This window comes from Quercus suber, unplaced genomic scaffold (assembly GCF_002906115.3).
Source record: "Quercus suber isolate HL8 unplaced genomic scaffold, Cork oak 2.0 scaffold_507, whole genome shotgun sequence".
NCBI classification, from domain to species: domain Eukaryota; kingdom Viridiplantae; phylum Streptophyta; class Magnoliopsida; order Fagales; family Fagaceae; genus Quercus; species Quercus suber.
In genome coordinates, this window is record NW_027069956.1 from 367,919 (window position 1) to 389,832 (window position 21,914).

General features: G+C 34.5%; 2 protein-coding genes across 2 annotated transcripts; one reads left to right on the forward strand and one right to left on the reverse strand.

Moving 5' to 3' along the window:
* Positions 1 to 1,133: 1,133 nt before the first annotated feature.
* LOC112001597 (protein SHORTAGE IN CHIASMATA 1) lies at positions 1,134 to 17,451 on the forward strand. The gene is given in 16 exon segments (XM_065763446.1): positions 1,134 to 1,529; positions 2,332 to 2,418; positions 2,503 to 2,645; positions 4,739 to 4,805; positions 4,882 to 5,093; positions 5,283 to 5,458; positions 5,461 to 5,508; positions 5,511 to 5,785; positions 6,043 to 6,824; positions 7,511 to 7,718; positions 8,831 to 9,319; positions 10,321 to 11,973; positions 12,088 to 12,247; positions 12,355 to 12,473; positions 15,388 to 16,566; positions 16,649 to 17,451. Coding segments are annotated over 13 exon segments (4,542 nt in total). The 5' UTR covers positions 1,134 to 1,226; the 3' UTR covers positions 12,187 to 12,247; positions 12,355 to 12,473; positions 15,388 to 16,566; positions 16,649 to 17,451.
* Positions 12,535 to 17,108, reverse strand: LOC112001610 (golgin IMH1). The gene is made up of 7 exons (XM_024033783.2): positions 16,996 to 17,108; positions 16,549 to 16,749; positions 16,346 to 16,468; positions 16,113 to 16,150; positions 15,874 to 15,976; positions 13,589 to 15,714; positions 12,535 to 13,241 (listed from the first exon to the last, which is right to left on the reverse strand). The coding sequence occupies exons 1-7, from the start codon at positions 17,062 to 17,064 to the stop codon at positions 13,004 to 13,006; spliced, it is 2,898 nt and encodes a 965-aa protein (XP_023889551.2). The 5' UTR covers positions 17,065 to 17,108; the 3' UTR covers positions 12,535 to 13,003.
* Positions 17,452 to 21,914: the final 4,463 nt, after the last annotated feature.

The window sequence follows — 21,914 nt, forward strand, 5'->3', positions numbered from 1 at the left end:
AATAGAGACCTAATGACGATGTTTGAGTTTTTGGATTTGTTTCATCAGTTTAAAATATTTTCATTTTCAAGTGTTTGATGTAACCTAAACACTTAAAAATGCAAACATAAACCAATCATATTTACATGCATTTAAAAATATTTTACTCTGAAATAAATAGTGTCAATAACAGGATTGCCTTCCTCGCCTATTCAAGGGTGTGTGGTGTCAAACCCAATCCCCGAATTCATGGTTTAGGAAAACTCTTATTATACCCTTAAATGGGTCTTATTTACCAATGCCATATTCCGACCAATATTTAAATGAGAACTCAAATACACTTAATTTGTCAAAGTTTCTTCTCATCTATTTGGAATTTTGGATATAACTTTGACCATTGGATCACATCCGACTAGCCTTATTAGTTGGTCTTAGGTATAGTTAGTGAGTTTCGATTTGTCCATGTTCCCCCATAAGTTTTTAATTTTTTATTTGATAGAGTCCACCAACAAATTTTAATATAATTAGGATGTACTAAGTTTTAATATATTCCAACTTCCTTCTTTTTTTACTTAAAGAGTTTTATGGTCTAATGAAAATTTTCAATTCTCTCTCTAAGGAGAATGTTGGTATGAATTTTTCTTTAGGGTTTGTTTGGATTGAGGAGGGAGAGAGAGAGAGAGAGAGAGAGTGAAGGAGAGTAAAATATAGTTGACTGAAAATAAACTAATTTTAGACTAATTCTATTTTACTTCCCAGTCTCTTCTACTCTCCTTCAATCTAAACAAACCATTAATTATTTACTACAAATTTGAATGGAATTGATTTGTTTACTGGTGACCCACTAAAATGCAGACACTTGTCAAATACTAGTGACGTGTCTATGTTTCAATGGATTCGATACACCTACACATTAGACCAATCATGATCCAAATTTAACTAAAAAAATAAAATAGTTTTTAGAAATTTCCCGCCAAAACAAAATTGGTGATGAGGGTGCTTTTTTTTTTTTTAATAATAAAAAGCCTATACAAGAAAGAAAGTTCTCTATTTCTGGTACGGAAAATTACAACGCCCAATTGTGCGCACCCAAAGCGCAACTTTGCAAGACCTCCACGATCCCCAACCATATAAAGGCCCAAATTTATAGAGCGCCAAAATTCAATTCAATTTCAATTCATTCCAAAAACCGTTACTCCTCTCTCTCTCTCTTCACTCTTCACTCTCTCACTCTCAGTCTCTCTGAAATGCGAACTCGGTTCCTGAACATCGACTACTTCTCTCCGATCCAAGCCCTAGAACCCCAAACCTTCCTCCACCTCCCAGTCCCTCACCTCCCTCCTCCTCCCTCTCTCTCCTCCTTCAACGACCTCTTCACCTCCTTCGCTTCGCCTCTCCACGTTTCCTCCGCTCTCCACGATCTCCCTCTCGATTCCGCTCTCTCCGATTTCCTCTCCGCCGTTCTCCCTCACCGCATCGACCACGCCGATATCGAACACTCCGATGCCGCCGCTCCAACGCCTTGCTTCCGCGAGACTCGGCTTTCGCAGGTGAAAAACAATATCTCTCTCACTCTCTTCTGTGGATGTTTTTGAACTGTTTGAAGATTTTTCTTCGTGTTAGGGTTTGGTCTTTGTGCTCAAACGTAAGCTTGCTTTAACCGATGCTGGTTTTGGTGTTTTGAGTGTGTTTTTCAATCTGGTTAGTTCTGTTTTGAAATTTGAGCTCAAATTTTAAATTATGAAATAGTAAGTTTAATCAGATCCAGTTTAATTTGAATGTAGTCGATTATTTCTTGATTACTGATTTTCCTTTTGAATTTTAGTATTTTTGATTTTTTTTTTTTTTTGGATGATAAATTTTAGTTTTATGATTTAATGCAATGTTGAAGGTTAAGAAATTGAGCTTAGTTAAATCATTAGATGCAAGGAATTTTTTAACCGATGCTGGTTTTGGTGTTTTGAGTGTGTTTTTCAATCTGGTTAGTTCTGTTTTGAAATTTGAGCTCAAATTTTAAATTATGAAATAGTAAGTTTAATCAGATCCAGTTTAATTTGAATGTAGTCGATTATTTCTTGATTACTGATTTTCCTTTTGAATTTTAGTATTTTTGATTTTTTTTTTTTTTTGGATGATAAATTTTAGTTTTATGATTTAATGCAATGTTGAAGGTTAAGAAATTGAGCTTAGTTAAATCATTAGATGCAAGGAATTATTGCCTTATATTCTGCTTTGAAATTTGGGTGAAAATTAGGTGGAATCAGAGTATAATCTGATGTATTTAGTTGAAAGTACATTGAAATACCTGTGAATTTAGCCGTTTTAGTGTAAATGGTATGTGTTAACTTGCAGCAAGAAGCTGAGGTTCTCTATGAAGAGAAGGAAGTGGAGAGTCAAGGAACTTGTGGAACTGAAACTCTGGAGATTGGACTGCCAAATGTATAATCACTATAATTTCTCATTAGCTCTATTTTTTTGGTCTATTTAGGGATATTTGTTAACGTATAACTTGTTTCATCGCAGAAGGATAATAGAGATGCAAGCAGATATGAAGTAATCCAATTTGAAACACCAGAACCGAACGTGTTCTTGGTAAAAAGAATAGAAATGTGGATAATTTGGTTTCCATGTCTATTTGAAACTTCTTGGGTTTTGATCTTGGTTCCGTAATATTGCCTGTAATTTGCAGGAAGATGCCTGCTCTTTTGAGAAATATGAAATACAAAATCTGTCTGAAGTTCCAGACAATGAAAATAATCAGGTATTTATCTTAACCATACTACAACTCATGGTATTTGGATAATATGTTAGAAATTTAGTTCTCTTCGGGTTTGTTTGCCTCGGCCTTTCTTCATAGTTGATGCAGGTAATTTGTCCCAAGAAATTTCAATATTGAGTGGATAATGTTTATAATTTTAGCCTTGGAATGCTTTCTTCTTCCCCCTGCCCCCTAGGTTTAAAGGCTGTAGGAGTAAACTACTTACAGTTACCATATCCATAGGGTGATTTGATATTTGTGTGTGTGTACTTGCGAAAGCTAGTTAATTTTAAACTGCCTAAGGGAGACATCATTTTGCATCTCCCTTGTTTTGGTCTTCTTTTTATTTCTTCTGTTTCTCTCTCTCTCTCTTGTAGATATTAATATACATACTACTTCTATTATCTTTAGAGTCTTCTTTTATTGGCATTATCTAAATTTCAAAATATTATAAAGCAAAATGAGAGCTAATTACTATATAATAACTTGTAGTTGGACTTCCTGTATATCTACTTGAATTTTGGGTACAGGTTAGGGGTCTTTTTTGGATGACATGGTGTTAAAACAGGTAGCAATTTATGTTGGCATGTTGTGTTTTTGTTGTGTCCAAGTATGAGTATTTTATTGCATGAGTTGACACAAACACGTCTCATTTAATAATCGTGTCAAAATCCATCTACCCTAAATGACATGTTCATTAAACGGATTGATAAGTCACACATCACTGCCTATGTAACATGCTTAAGAAATAGGTTATATTAGGTTGATACAGACACCCCCTCTTTTATGACGTGAAACCTCACAAGGTAGGACCCTTTGGATTCACCCCTAAGGAGTAAACCACGGATACATGACCCCACCTGCCAAAACCATGTATTAGGTAATCCAGGGTTGCTTCTAGTGGGGATTGAATCCATGATGTTTGGGTCTACAACTCATCCCAAGCCTTCAACCTGTAGGTTGCATCATGACAGGTTGATATAGACATAACCTATTTCAATCCATTTAATAAACAAGTTGTGTTATGTAAGGAGATGATCAATTTTGACCTGTTTAATAAACATAACCCCAAATTTTCTATGATTAACATATTTTTGTGATAATCACATAAATTATAATAATTTTAAAAAATAAATTCCATGCAAATTATTTTTAATAATAATGTCAATTAAAATACTAATAGAATACAAGAAAAATAAATTTACTTTTCTTAGAAATACATTATATAAGAAAAATAGATTTAAATGAGAGTTTTTTTTTTTCTTTTTCTTTTCATTTTGGTTAAAGGGTCAGGGATTTTAGGGTAAAATGAAAGAATGTATAAATATAACCATTAAAATCCATTTAATTACTCAATTCTATTTTTAAAATGCAAATTTATGTTGGATTAAAATGACATTTATTGATATGGGTTAAATGGATTACATGTCAAAATATGTCTATCATTCAAATTGATTGCAAATTAAGTAGATCAACACGAAATTTGCCCATTTATTAATTGTGTCAAAGCATGTCAACCTGTTTTAACACTAACCCATTTACAGAAAACATTAAAAAAAGTCGTGCCCAGTGCACAAAGCTCCTACTGAATATTAACTTGCAAAAAATTGTGTTGTGTTTGCTGGTTGTGTCAAATATTGTCACTCTTATTGTTAAAATCATTTGGGATTGATAACTCTTGCTGTTCATTGTTGTTTCATATATGATGTGAAACAAAAGAGATAAAATGGGATTTTTAGATATGAATAGGATTTGGTACAACACTGACATTTTTTAGTTTCCTTGCATTTGTTCCCTTTCTATCCATCTCTCTCTCTCTTTCTCTCTCTATATATATATATATATATGATTAGGATTTCTTGCTTGTGCATGAAAACAGTGAAACTTTTACGATTGGTTCGTCACAAGAAGTCAACATAAGAGAGCTGCCGTATTCATTCAAAGAATTTTTCTAGTTACTTTGTTATATTTAATCTTTTGATGGTAGCTTGTTTGTTATAGCTGCCTTATAGTGTTAACGTATGATTTTTCTAAGTCTAACAGTGTCCAGAGGGCCATTTATGTTCTTGTAATTTGTCATCTGTTTAGGATTCCTAAAATTATAAGTTACAAATATATCTTTTTTTATCGGGTCTTTCTTGCAGGAAATGCTTAGGCAAGCACTTACGATGCAATGTCCTTATGAGGTTCAAGAATTGATTTATTCAGTTGAAAATGTTGCTTCGGAGTACTACATGGAGCAAAACATTTATGTCTTGGAAGATGACGGTTCTGTTCAGGATCAAATGTGCTTTGGCCGAAGCATATTTCCTTCTCTAGAAGTTGATGAAACAAGTCTGGGAACTTTGACATGCTTGTCTTAAAGGAAGAACTTCTTTTACATCTTGAAAACACTGAGCCCAAGTTGGCTTCATAAGGGTGACTTGGTCATTGACAGCGAGGAACTTTTGGGCTCAAGGGGATGTGATGTCTCACAGTTTCTTTCAGATCATTTTCTATCACAGCAATGCCTGGAATTGAACTGGCATCTGTGGACATGTTCCAGAAATGGACTTCATAAGCATGGTGGAAACTTTACAGTTGAAGGAAACTCCTCTGTGAGCCCTGTTATTTTTGAGGAATTCCAGTTCCTTGATATGGATTCATCTCAATTTTTTGTTGTCTTCTTTAAGACACAGACCACAGATGAACCAGAAACATGTGACTGCATGTTTAGGGAGACATGAACTTTAAGAATTTTAATGAATTGATTGTTAGTCATGAACTAGCCTTGGTGATAACATATTCAAATCATTGCCTGTTCCTCTTTTCTCTGATCATGAAAAGATAAGGTCACTATCCTCCATTGTTGAAGAAATACTAGCTGACTTAAAGCACAGGCCCCTATCTGCATCTGATGGGATATACTTGGATTGGCATCTTTTGGATGAAGATAAATGCAACTCTAGAATCTATTCTTCCTATCAGAGTATGTTGGAGGAGGTAGATTCACATAGCTTTGATTTTGATCTGGAAGCTTTTGATAATGGCAAGTTGGTATTTGACTTTGTTTTTCAGATGATGCTTTGAATGGGCCAAACACAGAAGAAAACAAGGAATCATGGAAGTTTCTTTCTGATGGCATTTTTGTGCCTAATGGTGATATTGTGGGAGGGACTTCAAACAAATTGTTGGATGATCAATATCCAGAACCAAGAAATGGAGAACATTTAGCTGAAAAAAGTGCTGAGAGGACTTTGTTGTTCAAGTCTATGTCACAATTCAATGATCTTATTTTTCTTGAATCCTCGGAAAGCTAATTCTGGCATGTTGACTCTACTATTAACACTGTTGACACTAATGCTATGATTCCCGATGTTCCATCCAGTCACTCAAAGGCAGCACGTTTGTCCACTGGAGTACAATTGCAGAGTTGGGAAATTGTGTTGTATCAAGTTAAGCTTTCTGACACTATTATGCTCATCATAGACAACTTTGAAAAGAGCTATCTAGCTGTCCTGCAAAATGAAAGAGAGCTGATAAAGACAGATCTCCCACTTCTAGCAGCAGATAACCATAAATTGCTCAGCCTTCCAAAACAAAAATTGATGGACTGCATTAAGAAAATAAATGCACAAAGAACCACTTCTCACAGAGATGAAAACATTATGGAACTTGTTACCTTATGTGCAATTAAACAGATGGCTTGGTTCATGTGTTTTTATGGAATCCTTCCAGTGCATCTTTATGTAGACAAGTTATGTCAAAGCTTGGAATGCTTAAAATCAAGACTCGGCATCCTACAGTCCTTGATTGAAGATGCACACAAGAAGATTGACACAGAAATATGTAGCTTACATCCCTCACTGACTGTTATTCAGGAGATTTTGCATTCAAACACTACCAAGAGTAACTTAAAGGTATTGATTGTGGCTGAAAAAATATTCTGGTGGTCGTTGAAGAGTTTGTTGATGTCGTTGGGATTATCATTTAGTGAGTTCCAAAATTACTATCCACATGCAAAGGAACCAGATCTGTGTAAAACGGACTTCAAGTTTACTAGAACAGATACCCTGCTGGTTCCAGATTGCCTATTGGCATCCCATGAGTAAGTTTTTGTCTAATAAGATTTGGTATTTTATAGTATTCCCATGAGTAAGAAATGTCTCTTTAATACGATACTAGCCATGTAAGATGTTCTCACCATTGATAGATTGTAGAGCTCTGCATTTGACTTTAGTATAACAATACATATCTAATTTTTTTCAGTTCTGAACAATATTATGAATGTCTCTATATCTGTTATAGTTTCCAATACATCTAGGTGTTTTCTTTTACTTTTTACTATGAAAAGGGTTCTTAAGCATTTTTAACCTGTGCAGTGCTTCCTGCATGAACAAATGTTTGATTTATGTCATCCCTGTCCTTTTCTTGAAAGTCATCATTAAATGAGAGAAGCACTATTTATTAATTTATATCCAATTTATCCTTCTATGGATGATTTCCTTTGCCTCATTAATATCTTGATCTCACTTCCCCCTTAAATTAAAATTTACACTGTATTGAACTTGAAATTATGCCATTCTTGCATATTATTTCTTTAACTCTATTATGTATCTATTTTGTGATAGTTATGGCTTTTATGTTTCTAGAATATCCGTTTTTGTGTCATCATAAATCAGTCTTGTGTTTAGTGAAGAACTGCACAGTATACTTCAAAGGTCTATTGTAAGCTATACTTATTGTTAAGGAGTTCCAAAGCTATAAATAATAATTGCTTTCATTTTCCTGAAGGCATATTTCTGCATCATTTCCCTTCAACAAATTCAACATAATCTTGGAATATGGAGGTTCATATGGCATATCTAGAATATCGTCTTTTCCCCCAAATCTGGTTGGATTGCCTCCTATTCACTTCTTGAAAGTGGAACTGGATAAATCTAGCACTTGCGAAGCACTGTGTGAAGGTGTTGATATGCCCTGTTATAGTGAAACGGCAATGGTAACTCTTTGCCCTTTTTTGTAAAGACCCATTTCTTATCTGTCTATTTGTCAAATTACATGCACATCTTTCAGTAATGAACATTACATGCCACTCGTGTAAAAATCTTCCTAGTCATAATTATCAACAGTTATGTGTCACAATATTGAGTGCAAATGCAATATTATTAGACGAGTTCAGAGTGATACATACTTACATGTTAATTTTTCCATGGGAATATATTTGGCTTGACTTGCATGTGTCTATGAAGATGCATGTACACACATGTGCCTGAGACTACTTTCTATTAAAAGACTGGAGTTCAATATCAAGGTAATGGTTGATGTATGTTTTCCAATTTGAACAAATGGAACAACATAATTTGCGAAACAGAAAGATGAATATGACACTTGAGCAGAAGGCCATCACTTGGTGTTGGTCCTGCCAGACCAAGTCCTGGGAGGGGAGACACAAGCCTTGCTTGTCCAAATATGTCTTTATGATGTGTTTTTGTGTATAAAGTTTTACTAAATTATGTCCCATTTATTTCAGTGGAAAACATTTTCCAAAAAAAAGAGAGAGAAGGTCACTGTTGACAGTTAAATGCTTACAACTGATAATATTGAGTCCAATAGAAGGTAGAAAAGGTGGGAGTGCGGGAAAAAAATTGAGGGGCATATGGAAACATTGAGAAGTGAGTTTTTTTTTTTTTTTTTTTTTAAATATTGTGATTTCCATTTTATTTATTTAATTGTTTTTTATTCAACTAGATAAATTATCGTGGGACAAACCAGTGACATAAAAGTTGGATTTTATATTATTTTCAACCTTTAAAACAATAACAACAAAGCGTCCCAAAATGTTGGGGTCAGCTATGGATCCTTGACAGATATAGCTTTATTGCATGAAACTTGGATAACGTCAAACTTGAGATCATTTTCCAATCATGGATTACGAGTTCATGATACTGATCTGCTAAAGGGATCTTATACTTCTATGAGTTCTATCTCTTTATTGGAATTAGCTATCTAGTTCTAATTTTATGGTCAATTCTTGGTTCATGTCATTAACTTCTCAGTTTGCAAGAATATTTAAATCTATAGACAACTATGCTAACACCAATTCTATTTTAGCAAGAGGATGGGAATATCAAGAAGTTGGAGAAACTGTTAAACTTTTTACCCATTGAGAACACGCTTGACATGGGATCTTCAGGAGCTGCAGATGAAGCAGAAGCTTGCTGTATGCCTCTGCCACTTCCCGCCATGCCATTTGCAATGAAATCTGAGAATATTTCACAAAGCATGGTGTCTTCCCCTGAAACAGTCATCATTGTGAACACTCAAAATTTTGATAAGCAAATGATAGTATCCAGAAGAAGTACCTACCAAAAAATTCTTGCCATGGAGAAAGAAGGAGCACAGGTTGTGGAACGAGATTCAGATTTGCCTGTGGATGTTATAATGAGTTCTGCTATTTGCTTAGCATGGTACAATTGCAGAAACATTGGAAAGAAAGCAACTGCATTAGATGAAGCTTCTTCATCCATGCCTATGTGTGTTGAGAATATTGCAACAAATGTTTTAACATTGCTGAGTTTTGCGTTCAGTGGCTGCATTCTGGTAATTTCTATATCTAAGTGATTTAACTATAGCCATATTTGATCTTTGTTAACCGGTTCTATGGAGAAATATTTCCTTCTACAGTAGGATGTAAGGCAAACTTAGCTACTCAAGCTTCTCTTGAGATGGTCCTAGCAAAGTGGTTGTTAGAGGATCTTTTGCTCAGATTCTAAAAAGAATAAGCTGATATTGGGCAGCCCAAAATTTGACTTTACTTCACTCAAGATTGCTCTTAAGATAAATGTGCAAAGCTTGAGACTCAATTAGCTCTTTTAAGCCCTTGTCTCAAAGGGCAAAATAATGTGTGTGCACGCATTTTTTTAGAACATCTTTTTGAGGTTCTTGGGGGATACCTTGGATAAGAATGGTTAAGCTTTCTTTGAATTCATTGATATGCTACAGCTGGAAAAGAGGGGGAAAAACATTGGTATGTGGGCTTATTTTACCATCAGCATTCCATGACAACTTCTACATTTTATGAATTTAATCTCCTCCATTTCATCCATGTATAAGTGATTTTTTTTGCAAATGCTTTGATAGGTTATGGTCATGAAATGAAAATGATTAGAAAGTCACTTTGTAATGATTTATTTCAAGATGGATTCATTTAAATTGTATTGATTTGTTCCATCAGTGCTTCTCTTCTATACCTTCCATGAAAGGTTGAATTATTCTGGCATTTGCTTTTTATAAATTTTAGTTGTGATTTTTTTTAAGCCGTTGATTTGTTCTAATTTATGATAGCTTTGGTATGTTTGGCCTGGCCAGGTTTTAGCTGACTTGATGAATTATAAACGGAACCTCCAATCTTGTGTCTGCTTGCAAGAGAAATGAGATCTAGAAAAAGGCTCAAAATTGAAAACTTTGTTTATTTGCTTTTTCACAATAAGGTGGAATAATGTAGAATGGTTGGTTAAAAGATGAAAGCTATTATTGATGATTTTATTGACAGTTATGCACTAAACTAATTTTAATTCTTTATTTATGCATCTTTCTTTCAGGTCTTTGAGGGAGATGTCAACTTCCTTTCCACTGTAATGGAATCCTCAGATGGATTCTATGCTGCAGCATCAAGCCTGGGAATTGATTTGCAGATCTTTTGCTCCTATTCATCTGAGTTGACGGATGATATTATATTGAGCTGCATCAGTTATGTGATTAAGTTGACTAGAGGCCTATACCCTAAAATGCCCGAGTCAGAAACTCTTGCAGAATCATTTCTTACCAAATTTCCTTCCATTAATCCTTTGACAGCTCATGCAATACTGTCTTCAGGAGGCATTCTAGTTGAATTTCTTGAAGGGTCACATGAACGCAGGATCCATGCAATCGAAAAATACCTTGTTTCTGATGAGAGTGTCACCCTGTTTAGTGCTTTGTGCAAATATGGTGAGCGGGATGATTCTAAATCTATAATGACGGACTGCTCTTCCTCAGTATCTTCTGGTCCTGACTCAGAGAGGTGTCGTTTTAATATGGATTCTGGAAGAAAAAGACGAAAATACAGTGGCAGCCCTCACAAAATTGACATAGATATGGATGACTTACCGTGTTTTGAGCCATTAAACCAAATCACTGATGACAACTTGGATCCTTCTACAGTATCCAAGCCATTAAATCAGTGGATGTCGAAAGATTATGAGCTATTTGATGAGTTCAGAACACCAAGTTTAACTTCAAATGGTTTATTTGGTCAAAAACAGGGATTGGATATGGGTATGATGATAAAGCCCTCCAGTGTTACCAAGCCATATGATTCTCAATTCTCCAAAAGTCTTCCCATATCAAATGAGATAAAAAAGCCTTATTTCTCTTTGAGTGACAAAAAGTTTGGCCAAAATCAGGGATCGGATTTGGCTATGATGAACAATTTGGATTGGCTTAGTGCCAAGAAACCTGAGAATCTGCAGGACCTTATAGGTGAAGTTATTGACCTAACCGATAGTCCTGTATTAGGTAAGGACTTGTCTTCTTTTGATAATTCCCCGAATTTCTCATTTTGGGTGCCTGAGATGGATGGTGACTCCTCAAGAAAGTCTAAAATTGCAAGAAGATTGTCATTTGATGAAGGCCGTCACCCTACTTGCTCGATGGCTGTGGAGATGAATTCAAATTCAGATATCTGGAATTTTAAGAAAGATCAGAGGCAAACTGTGCCAGGAGTCAATGATTACCCAGATACAGATTTCAATCATATTTTTCCTGTAAAACACTGTGGAATGCCCGATGAAGGCTTAACACAGAGATCTGCAGAAAATTCAAAGGAATTATCATTCCAAGAGAAGGAGATGTCATCTTATGCTGGAACACCACTCTCAAATGCTCTCCGTTCAGCCCATCCGCAACAAAACTCACCTTGGTCGATAGAGTTTCTTAACAGAATTAGGGAAAAGAGCAGAATGCGTCACCAGTCCCTTCCATATGATGCAGTCGCTCCTTGTTTGGAGTATTCAGGGAATGTATCAAAAGTTTCCAAGAGAAGAAGTCCCTCTATTCTAGAATTTTTCAAGTACCAAGGAGGCAGCACTCCCAAAAAGGCACCAGAACAAAAGAGGCAGAAGCGATCTATAAATCCATCAAGCTCATCTAAAAATGAGAAGATTTCATCCTCTGTTCTTCCCACATCGACACCTGCTGATAAGAGATCAAGACAGGTGTTGTATACACCCTCATATCATAGATAGTTTCTGTTCTATTCTATACAAATTTACAGATTTTTTATTTTTTATTTTTAAATATTAATACAACCTAAGATCAATCAACTTCAGACTCTATCTTTTGCAATGAATGGAAGTGGAGGCCAAACTAAGCTGGTTTGGAGTGATGGAGCTTGCAGTTTGAACAAAAGGTTTCAAAATCAAATATAAGACGGCAGAAACGTGTTTCTGCAAAGTGTATTAAGTTAGGATTATATTGACAAAATTTCAGGTTTGTTCTGAAATCTTGCACATAACAACAGTATCTTTTCTCAATCTAAACATAGAAATGATAAAATAAGTGTTATAAATCTCATTTAACTTGCTTGTTCTGTGCAGCTGTCATGTGTGAACCTGTTGTAATTAGCATTGACATGACAGAGAGTTTTTGAAGCATATATATTAGTGGCTTCTTGATGACAAGCTACATCACATCTGTTTTCTTGGCCATGCTAGAGGTAGAATTTGGCAACACCTTCAGAGTTTTTTATTTTGAAAAAGAAAAAGAAAAAAAAGAAGAGATTATAAACCATTTTGAATTTTTTTTACTGTCATTTTGGGCAATATAAACTTTTTCTTTGTCAGATTCCAGGGATTTGACAGTGTTTCCTATGAGTAAAAACCTCTAGATGAATATCATAAATGAGTGAATAAGGTCAGCATGACACAAAAAAAAAATGTGTTGATAATAATAGATGTAATACATTATCTTAATTAGATCTACTTGCTTGCAAACTCGGATCTGTCACTGTGCATATGAGCTCAATTGGTTGATTTTCTGGTAATCTTGTACTTCCCCTTCATGTAGAAATGAGCAATAGACTCATGAGGACATGCTACTTGATGCATTTCATATCATTTTATTGATGATACTGCAATGAAAGTAATGGTCACACCTGGTTGGTTTAGTTGCTCAATTGCTAAACATATCCTGCTGCTCCATCAATGCATAGTTCCCAGTCTTGGATCTCCAGTGCATTATAGAATGCTAATTCTTCTTACCATTCTTGAGGTTCCGTACAGTCATTACTAGTTGTTGCCTTTCACCTTCTACCTCTGCGAATTTGAGACTTATCTCCGAATATCTCTCTTCCATTTCTTTCAATTCTTTTTCCATACACGCGTTCCTTTCCTTTAGTAATGTCACTTCAGATAACAAGTTGGTATTGTTACACTCATTCTTGGTAGAGACTTCAAGATCTTTCTTTGAGTGAGTTTCTACTGTCCTGTTAAAAACATAATTAAAATAAATAAGTAAATGAAAAAAAAAAAGAGTAAAAGAAAATAATTAGTGAATATAAACTCAACTATGTCACTACTAGGTGCTCTTTTGTTCACCAGCGACAAAAGTGCACTTAGTACAAATTAAATGTTGGACTCAGCTTAAATGCTAACTGTATTGGTAACAGATAATACTTGTAAAGGAGCAAACAACAAATGTGCACCTAGTGCAAATTAAATATTTGACTCAGCTGAAAAGCTAAATGTATTGATAACAGATATTACTTGTAAAGGAGCAATGATTGAGCTAAAATAATATGAACTTGAAGTTCACCTAATTGAATTTGTGTACCTTTCACATGGTGCTTCGCCAACTCCTTTCTGGATTAACGTGCCATCTGTAGTGCCCATTTTAGAAAGCATTAGGTACTCCTTGACCTTTTTGCTTTCTTTAGACTGCCCATTGCAATTCATGAGCTTTTTCTCAATACTGGTGATTTCTTCTTCCTTCTTCTTTAGTTGATGCTCTAGTTGAAATATCTGTTTCCTTAAACTTTCTTTCTCCAATTCTTCCCTAGAAAATCCATGTTTTAACTCATCATGGCAGGCTCTAAGGTTTTCCACTTCTGACAGAAGCTCTTTATTTATTGTTTCCTTCTCATCTTTTAAGGACTTAATTTTAATAAATTCTTCATGTATTTTTTCTGCTTCCTTCTCTGCTGAAGCTAATTTTTTCTCCAGAGCATCCCTTTCTTTGTTCCATATATGCATGACCATCTCTTTTTCACCAACTGATGTCTTAATTTGTCCGGTTTCTGCCTGCTTAGAGAACTCATACTTCTCTTTTGTGAGCCTTTCTACCTCTGCTTTAAGCATTTGAATCTCCATCGAGAAAGCCTCATGATGTTCTGTCTCATGATTTTGTACGTATTCAAGTTGCTTGGACTTTTGGTGTAGCTCCAATGACATCTTCTCTATTTGCTTTTCATTTAAATGTATTTGGTTCAAAAGCTCTTGCTGTTTTACTTCATTCTGATCTTTAATCAATCCAAGCTCTTCGTTGGCTTTCTGGAGCATTTCTTCTAGTGTTCGTTTCTGCAGGCGCAATTCATTAGCTTCTGTCAGTGCTTCCATGGCCTGCTTCTCATTCTCATCAAGCTTAGATGCCATTTCTACAGAAAGACTTCTAAACTCCTCCTGGACACGCTCAACTGTAGCAGCATTATTCCACCTTGTCTTCCTCAAGGCCTCCTCTGATCGGATGGCTCTCTGTTCCTGCTTAGTCTTGGCAATTGTTATGGCTTTTAGATCTTCTTCAAATCCCAGTGCCTGCTTCTCCAGTTCTTTCTCTAATCCCTTAACTTGAGCTTCAAGTTCATTGATGGAGATTAAAGATTCTGAGAATTCTTCTGCCTGCATCTTGATTTTTTCTTCTAATCTCTCTACATGGGATTCAAGTTCTTTTATAGTAGCCAAAGAAACTGAGCATTCATTTTGTGTCATCTGTTGTTGTACTTGGCTTTCCTCTAACTTTAATGAGATATCATGGTTTTCCTGCTTTAAAAACTCATAGTCCGAGGTGAGCTGTTCTGTATGCATATCTAGCTCTTCCTTGTGTTTCTTGTAAAATTCTATTTCACCATTCAGGTCGCTGATGTTCTGCTTCAACAAGTCTACTTCCTTGGCGTCATTGTGCTCCGTAGCCAGTTCCCTATTTTTTATCTCCAGCATTTCTTCAAGGTCTCTCACTGCATGAATTAACTCTGAGTTCAAGTCTTGTGTTTTCTGCAGCTGCAACTGAAGATCATTACTTATTTTCTTTTCATAATTAAGCTCTTGCCTTGTTGCTTCTAACTGAACCCTTGTATCCTTAATCTCAGACTGCAATTTGTTTTTAGCTTCAGCATCATCAATGCATTTCTGCTGTGACTTGAGTTGTTCACATTCTATTTTGAGTGCACTTTTCTCCTCTTTAAGGCTAATAATTTGTCTTGATAGATTTTCTCCCTGTTTCTTCTCCTTCACATTTTGTCTCCGAAGGGACTGTATTTCCATTTCCGATAAATCCGCTTGTCTCTTTAGAGTAGCAATTTCATTTTTGAGTTTTTCAAGGGAATCTTCTGACACCTCTTGTAACTTTTCTCTTGGAAGATTGTCCTCCAGGCTGTTTATTGAGTCAACTAAACTTGCATCTGAAGCTGAATCCACTGACCAATCTGTGTTTGATCTCCGATGTGCATTCTTTTTTGCGGTAATGGCATCAAATGTTCCCTTAGGCATGGAGCTTTGTCTGTTATGTGTGCGGAAGCTGGTGGGTTCCTGATGGATGCTAGTACTTCTAAATCCAAGATCTTCTTGTGTACTTTGTATAGAATTGATATCCCAACACGATGCTAATGTAGCATTAGAGCCTGTAGGTGCTCTAAAGATGCCATTTTGTTCAGCAATCTGAGATGTGGCTTCTTTCAGATTCATATCCTGTGCAACAATTAAGAGATAGTTCAACAATTACTTTTCAGATATGACATTTGTCTCCGCTATTTTGATAGTTTGAGTTGAAGCTTATTGATGTTGCTGTCCTACTCTTGAACTTTTTTATGGAAAAGATACAAAAAGTTGTATGATATGAGACCTTACTTCAGCAAAATTGTAAAAGTTATCATCTGCACTGCAATTGCTTGGTTGACTCTTCATGCTTTCATCATGTGAAAGTAATTGAGCTCCATACTCTTCACCATCTCTGAATTTAGAATCTTAAAAGTGTAAATGTAACTTCCTAAAGTAGGGGGTGGTAAAAACAACAACAAAAGAATAGGAGAAGAAAAAAGAAGTAATGGTGAATAAATTGAAGTTAATGTTCATTGCTTCCTACTTACTTTTGATCAGTATCTTCCTCCATCTTCTGAATTGTCACCTGTTTTAAAAATTATGTCAAATATGATGAATCACAGAAGTTTTTTACAAGCAAATGATGCTGAAGTTGTATTGATTTTGATATTGATAGTTAGAACTCAAACACAAGAGTCAATTTCTGGGAAACTTCAACCATTAGATTTCTAACATGTATGTTTGTGTTTGTGTGTATGAGAGGAGAGAGAAAGAGAGTTACATGCAGAACTGCGCCAGAATTTGCAAACTTAAGGGGCAGAGAAACAGTTAATGGTTTAGTCTCTGCCTCAAAATCTGCAAAATCAATTGAAGCTTCTCCAAGATAACCAGATTTTGATGATCCCTGCAAGAACACAGGAATTTTTTGAGAAAACCCAACCAGAAAGAGGAGAAAAAGAATGAGAAGCTGTGACCATTCCTTACAGTTGAAACAATGAAGTGGTAAATTTTCTCATTGAGTTTTCCTGTTTTTGATTCCCTAATGAGTTTCACTGTCTCATAGATAGGATTCTCCCATGTGCAGGTTCCATCCAGAATTGCAGCTTTCTCTAGTCTCACTGTTGGCTTTCCAACATCCTCTGGCACCAAAGATATCATCAATGTTGATTTTTTAAGTTTTGGCACCTGAAAATGGAGATGCAAAACCAGGTAAGATCTTGTCAATTGCTCTAAGCTCTATCAGATTATTCACACTATATATATATATATATATATATATTTGTGGGATAAGCATATCTGAATTGAATATATAAAATAAAAAAAATTTGAGACATTTGGTGCAACTCAAACCAATTAGCCAAACTAAACAAGCCCATCTTCATATAGTAACAGAAAGAGAAATGGTTTTCTTTTGCTTTGTCAAACTGATACCTGAGTGGCCTGAAACTCCAATTTGAATACAACTTTGACCTTCTTCTTCCTGCTCCATGACTTGAACATTTTTTTATTTTTTTTGGTCTTATATGAGTCTCGGATCTCAGAAAATGTTCATCACAAGTCCCACTCACCTCACTGGGATTTTGGCAGACAATGTTGTTTTGTTGCTGTTAGAACTAAGGCAGTTTGTTTTCTCTTCCACTGTACTATACAAGAATACTGAAAACAAACAAATACATGCGGTCCTTTCAAATCTAATTTCTAGCTTAAGACACTCAAATTCTGTAGAGTTTTAGAAGGGAGAAGTTGAAGATGACTAGGAAAAACAAATGGCAATGTTGCAGTATAGAAAAGGAAGTTTCTCTGTTCATAGTTTAACCGATCCACATGTATTATTATAATTAAGAAGCATGACTGCAATCACACATTATGGTTTACTTTTTGCTTACATATACCACGAGCCTTGGAGATGTTAAATGACATAAATGACCCTATACTTCAATGATACGTCGTTATCACTCATACGAAAGTCATCTTTTTTTTAGGTCAGGGTTTCAATGCGGCCTTTTATTTTATGTTATTGGCTTGTTCCCAAATCAGTAGGAATTATACTTATACCAGATCCCCTAATTTTTATTACTTTTTATATATATAATAAAAAAAAAAAATTGAATTGTTGGTATAGAAATTGAATGCATATGAAAGGCATTTTTTGCTATGGAAATAAGGTAACAAATCTCCCTCAAATAAATTAATAATGAGTTTCATTTGGCATTATACTATTCTAGGAGATGGTTGGATGATCAATATCATTAAGGGAATTAATTTGGGTTCTTTAGCCAAAAAAGAATTACTATTGGGGATCTGCTCTCAATAAATAGAGTCATGTTCATCACGGCCAATGGCCACGCTTCTAACCACTGACTGTTACAACGTCGTGTGACTTCAAAGCCCAATCCAAGGACATGAACCATGCATTCAAAACATTCTAGTAATAATTGTACAAAATTGTAGTAGTATTTATTTTTCTACTTACAAAATACAAATCTTACAAAAGCTACGTATTACTAAACAAGATTTATCTGTGGATTTATTTCCTAGGCATAATATTATTTTGTAAAAACTTTTTGATATTTTTTCTATCATTATTTTTAAAAAATAAAGTTAAAAATCCTCATTTTTCATTATCATATATTGTTTCCATCCTAACTTATACATTTTAGTTTAATGGTATAATTATTAGTGAAATGGTACAATTCCTTTTTTTTAACCAAAGTTTACCCACTTGAATGTTTTTCTCCCCAATAAAATACCCTGAATTTTTATTTTGTCATTTTAAATCTCATACCTTATAAACCAGATAATCTATATGTTTAAAACCAGTAACATAGAATCTAGTTTTTGAAGTCATTACTTCAATTTCCCTCTCTTAAAATCGTTTTCAGCTTTAAAGAGAAGACGACAAACACTCAAAAGTAAAACGATGTTATTTTAGTAGGCACTAATCAAAATCTTTCTTCCACATAGATAGGTTGATTTGCTAATTATTTTTAATAGATATAGGCTAAGTTTTTATAAATTATTATGGTTTATAAAGTATGTGCTTTAATAAAGATACAATTAAAAACATCAGGATTTTTCAAAATTTGGACTTTTTTCTATAATGCATCTATCTCTCTATATTGTTTTTATCTCCTCTCTCAGTCTCTCTTTGAGGTGCACTTTCAATCCTCCCAATTAGACCTCTTCTCTTCTAGAAAGTACTGAATGAAAACATGATTTCATTTGACTAAAATTGTAGAGCATCGCGAAGTATAATAAAGGCACAGCTAGAGGATGATATATTTTGCCTTACAATAAATCAATTATGAGACAATGGTGGACCAAAGCATATTGGCCTCCACAAATTTGCCCCAAAATATAAAAAAACAATAAAATATCCTTTCCAACATAGCATGATACATAAAGTGCCCGCAATTATTTATTTTTTTGGTCCCTAGTTGGGTCATATACACTGCCTATATGGTCTGTAAATGTGTGAAAACACGTGGGAACATGTGCTTTCTCTTTCTCTCTCTCTCTCTCTCTCCCTCCCCAACTCTTGAACCAGATCATTATTCATTACTTGTTAAGGGTGTAGCTAGCTGTTATTTCTGCGTTTTTCAATTGAAAACAAATATAGGTTAGGGCAATCATGGATCACTAAACTAAAAAAATCCTTGTGGATACGATTATATTATTTTCATAATTTAATCAGTTCAAAAAATAAATAAAAAACCCTTCATTTGTCAGTCAATTAAGTTTTTATTTGAATCTAAAACTTTTTTTTTTTTTTTTTGGTTTACAAATCTGAGGATAAACATTCCTTGAAGGCTTGAAGCAATAAATGGATAAGAATTTGTTTTAAATTCAAGAGAATTGGTTTGGTGAAATACTGAATTCACTTGGACTGATTACTATTAGCATTTTCCTTTACTTTATGATTTTTATGAAGATTTGTAGTTGGCTTGCTAGCTACGTGTTCTACACGGTACTCTTTGTCAGTCATTAAATTGGACTTCTGATACACTTTTTCTCTATGTTTTTAAATGACTTTCTTAATAAAAGTCAGTCTTAAAGCGTATCTTTGGGTTTCGGATCTGTTTTAAGTCACACGGTTCTTAACTTCCTATTGAAGTAGCCAAAAGAGAACTTTATTCTTTTCTTCAGGTAAATAAAAGAACTTTGGTTCATCTTTGAGAATGTACAACATCCTCTCGTAATTAAGAAAATTATTACTCTCCATAAGGTACATATTTATTTCCTTAATTAAATATTATCGGTGCAATATTATTATTGGATGTCATTCCAACCCATGCTGTTACCATCATTCCAACTGTTGACACCAAATATAGGTCATTAATGTTAATTCGGTGCTTTTCCATGCGTTGGTGCCGTATATGTGGTTCATGAACGTCAATTTGGTGCCTTTCTATGCGTTGGTACCATATATGGATCATAAGCGTTAGTTAGGTGCCTTTCATAGCTCTACGTGAGGCTTAAAGACCACTATTTGGAAGGCAAAAGGCCAATTCAACATTCTGTCTGAGAGGAACATTTTCGTTTAGTCAGCAAGTCGTGATCTTTTCCTAGCCAACTAATTGTGATGCCCAAGATTTGTCTGGTTTTGGGTGTATTTGACATGTGAGAATGTTGTGAGAGCTTTGAATCGCATGGGGTGTTCACTTGATTGATTTAGACTGTATAAACGACTACGACGAGTCTTAATTAATTAAAACTTTACTAGCTTTTTTTTTTTTTTATTCATTATTGCATTCCAGCTTTTTCCAAAGGTTTCCTTAGTCTTCTTGGCATGCAAAAAGGGTCCGTCGTCTTCAGATCATGCTGCAAATGAGTACTCCTGATACTGTCATCAGCCTCCAAACAATTATGTGGAGTTTAATTAAGACTTGACTGCCCTTTTAGAGAATAGCACAAAAATCACTAGTGATTTTCCACAAATCTTGACAAATGGTACCTAAAACAATCTGACAATGACAAGTGGTTGAGAGGAAGAAAAATGAGAGTAGATAAAGAAAGGGAATCCTATCTAATATGTATGAGTGGACCATATGTTACCTTTATACAAAGGAACTTTTTGCTCAAGAGCTAAGCTACTGGAGTTCTGCACTACTAGTTTAGCTAGTCCTTTCTTTAAAAAAAAAAAAAAAAATGAAAAGAAGAAGAAGAAGAAGATGCAGTCTATGGGCTTGCCAAACCAGTTCTATTGTACTTAATTTCTTTATAAGTGTAATATAAATGGTGAGATTGTGAGTACAAGACCTTACCATAAAAAAATAAAATGCTTTAAATTTTTTTTAGACATAAGATATGAAATCATACTAGAGATAAAAAAGTGATAAAGAATGTCATGAACTAAAACGTGAGAATCAGACGATGTTTGAACTTTGAATGGGTGTTACCAAAAAAGTGGTTACTCCACACTTTGGTTTGACTTCATAATTTCAATGGACAAGCCAATTAATGCCAACAAAAGTGGGAGCGGGTTTGGGAAGTCATGTCATCCAAACAATAAAAATAACAGTAAGGGTAAAGTACTACCTGTTATGTTCTTATCTTTTGCACTATATTTCAATTTGATTTCTAACTTTTTAGTGTCGTGTCGATTTAGTTCTTATCATTATATCTTGAATGAAAATTGATGATATGAAAAATGACCAAAATAAAATTTTAGTGTACTGTCACATTAACGAAAGCTGATTTTTTATTTTTGTCATTAGACGCGTCATCAATTTACACCCAAAAAATAACAAGGGCTAAATTGACATGGTACTGAAAGATTAGAGATTAAATTGATACAATTGAAATATTAAAGACCAAATTGAAATATGGTATATAAGATAAGGATTAAATACGTAATTTACCCTAACAATAGATATACTCACAATAAGGATTCGGAAAAAAAAAATACTAACAATAAATAAATATACTGTTTCAAGTTTAAATTTCTTTAACAGAAGAGAACACATAGAACTTATAACTGAGAAGTGTGTGTATGTGTGTGTGTATATATATGTATATATAAACAATAGGAAGTCCGTACAATTCACTATAAACATTAAACAATATGGATTCCATACAAAGTTACAAACTGACTACAAACAATAGGGATAATTAACAACTATATATTATATATAGATGTCAAAGGGGGAAAAAAATGTTTACATAGCTGGCAGAAGAATTATTAAATAGTGACTGATATGAGTTAAAACAAAAGCACTCAAAACTCAAAAGCTTAAGCTATCTTGATCGCTTAAGCATCCGAACTCATAAATTTAGTAATTTCGCATCACAAAAAGTTACTTTATCTATTTTACCATTTTGCTTTACAAAACACTTAATATCAATGGTTT

Bases quoted from the DNA above. Each gene is read 5' to 3' on its own strand.
- LOC112001610 (XM_024033783.2), bottom strand. From the start codon at position 17,064: ATGTTCAAGTCATGGAGCAGGAAGAAGAAGGTCAAAGTTGTATTCAAA. The intron at 16,151-16,345 runs GTAACTCTCTTT...TTTTTAAAACAG, and splicing joins ATTCTGGCGCAGTTCTGCAT to GTGACAATTCAGAAGATGGA. The intron at 15,715-15,873 runs GTAAGGTCTCAT...ATTGTTGCACAG, and splicing joins ACTTTTACAATTTTGCTGAA to GATATGAATCTGAAAGAAGC.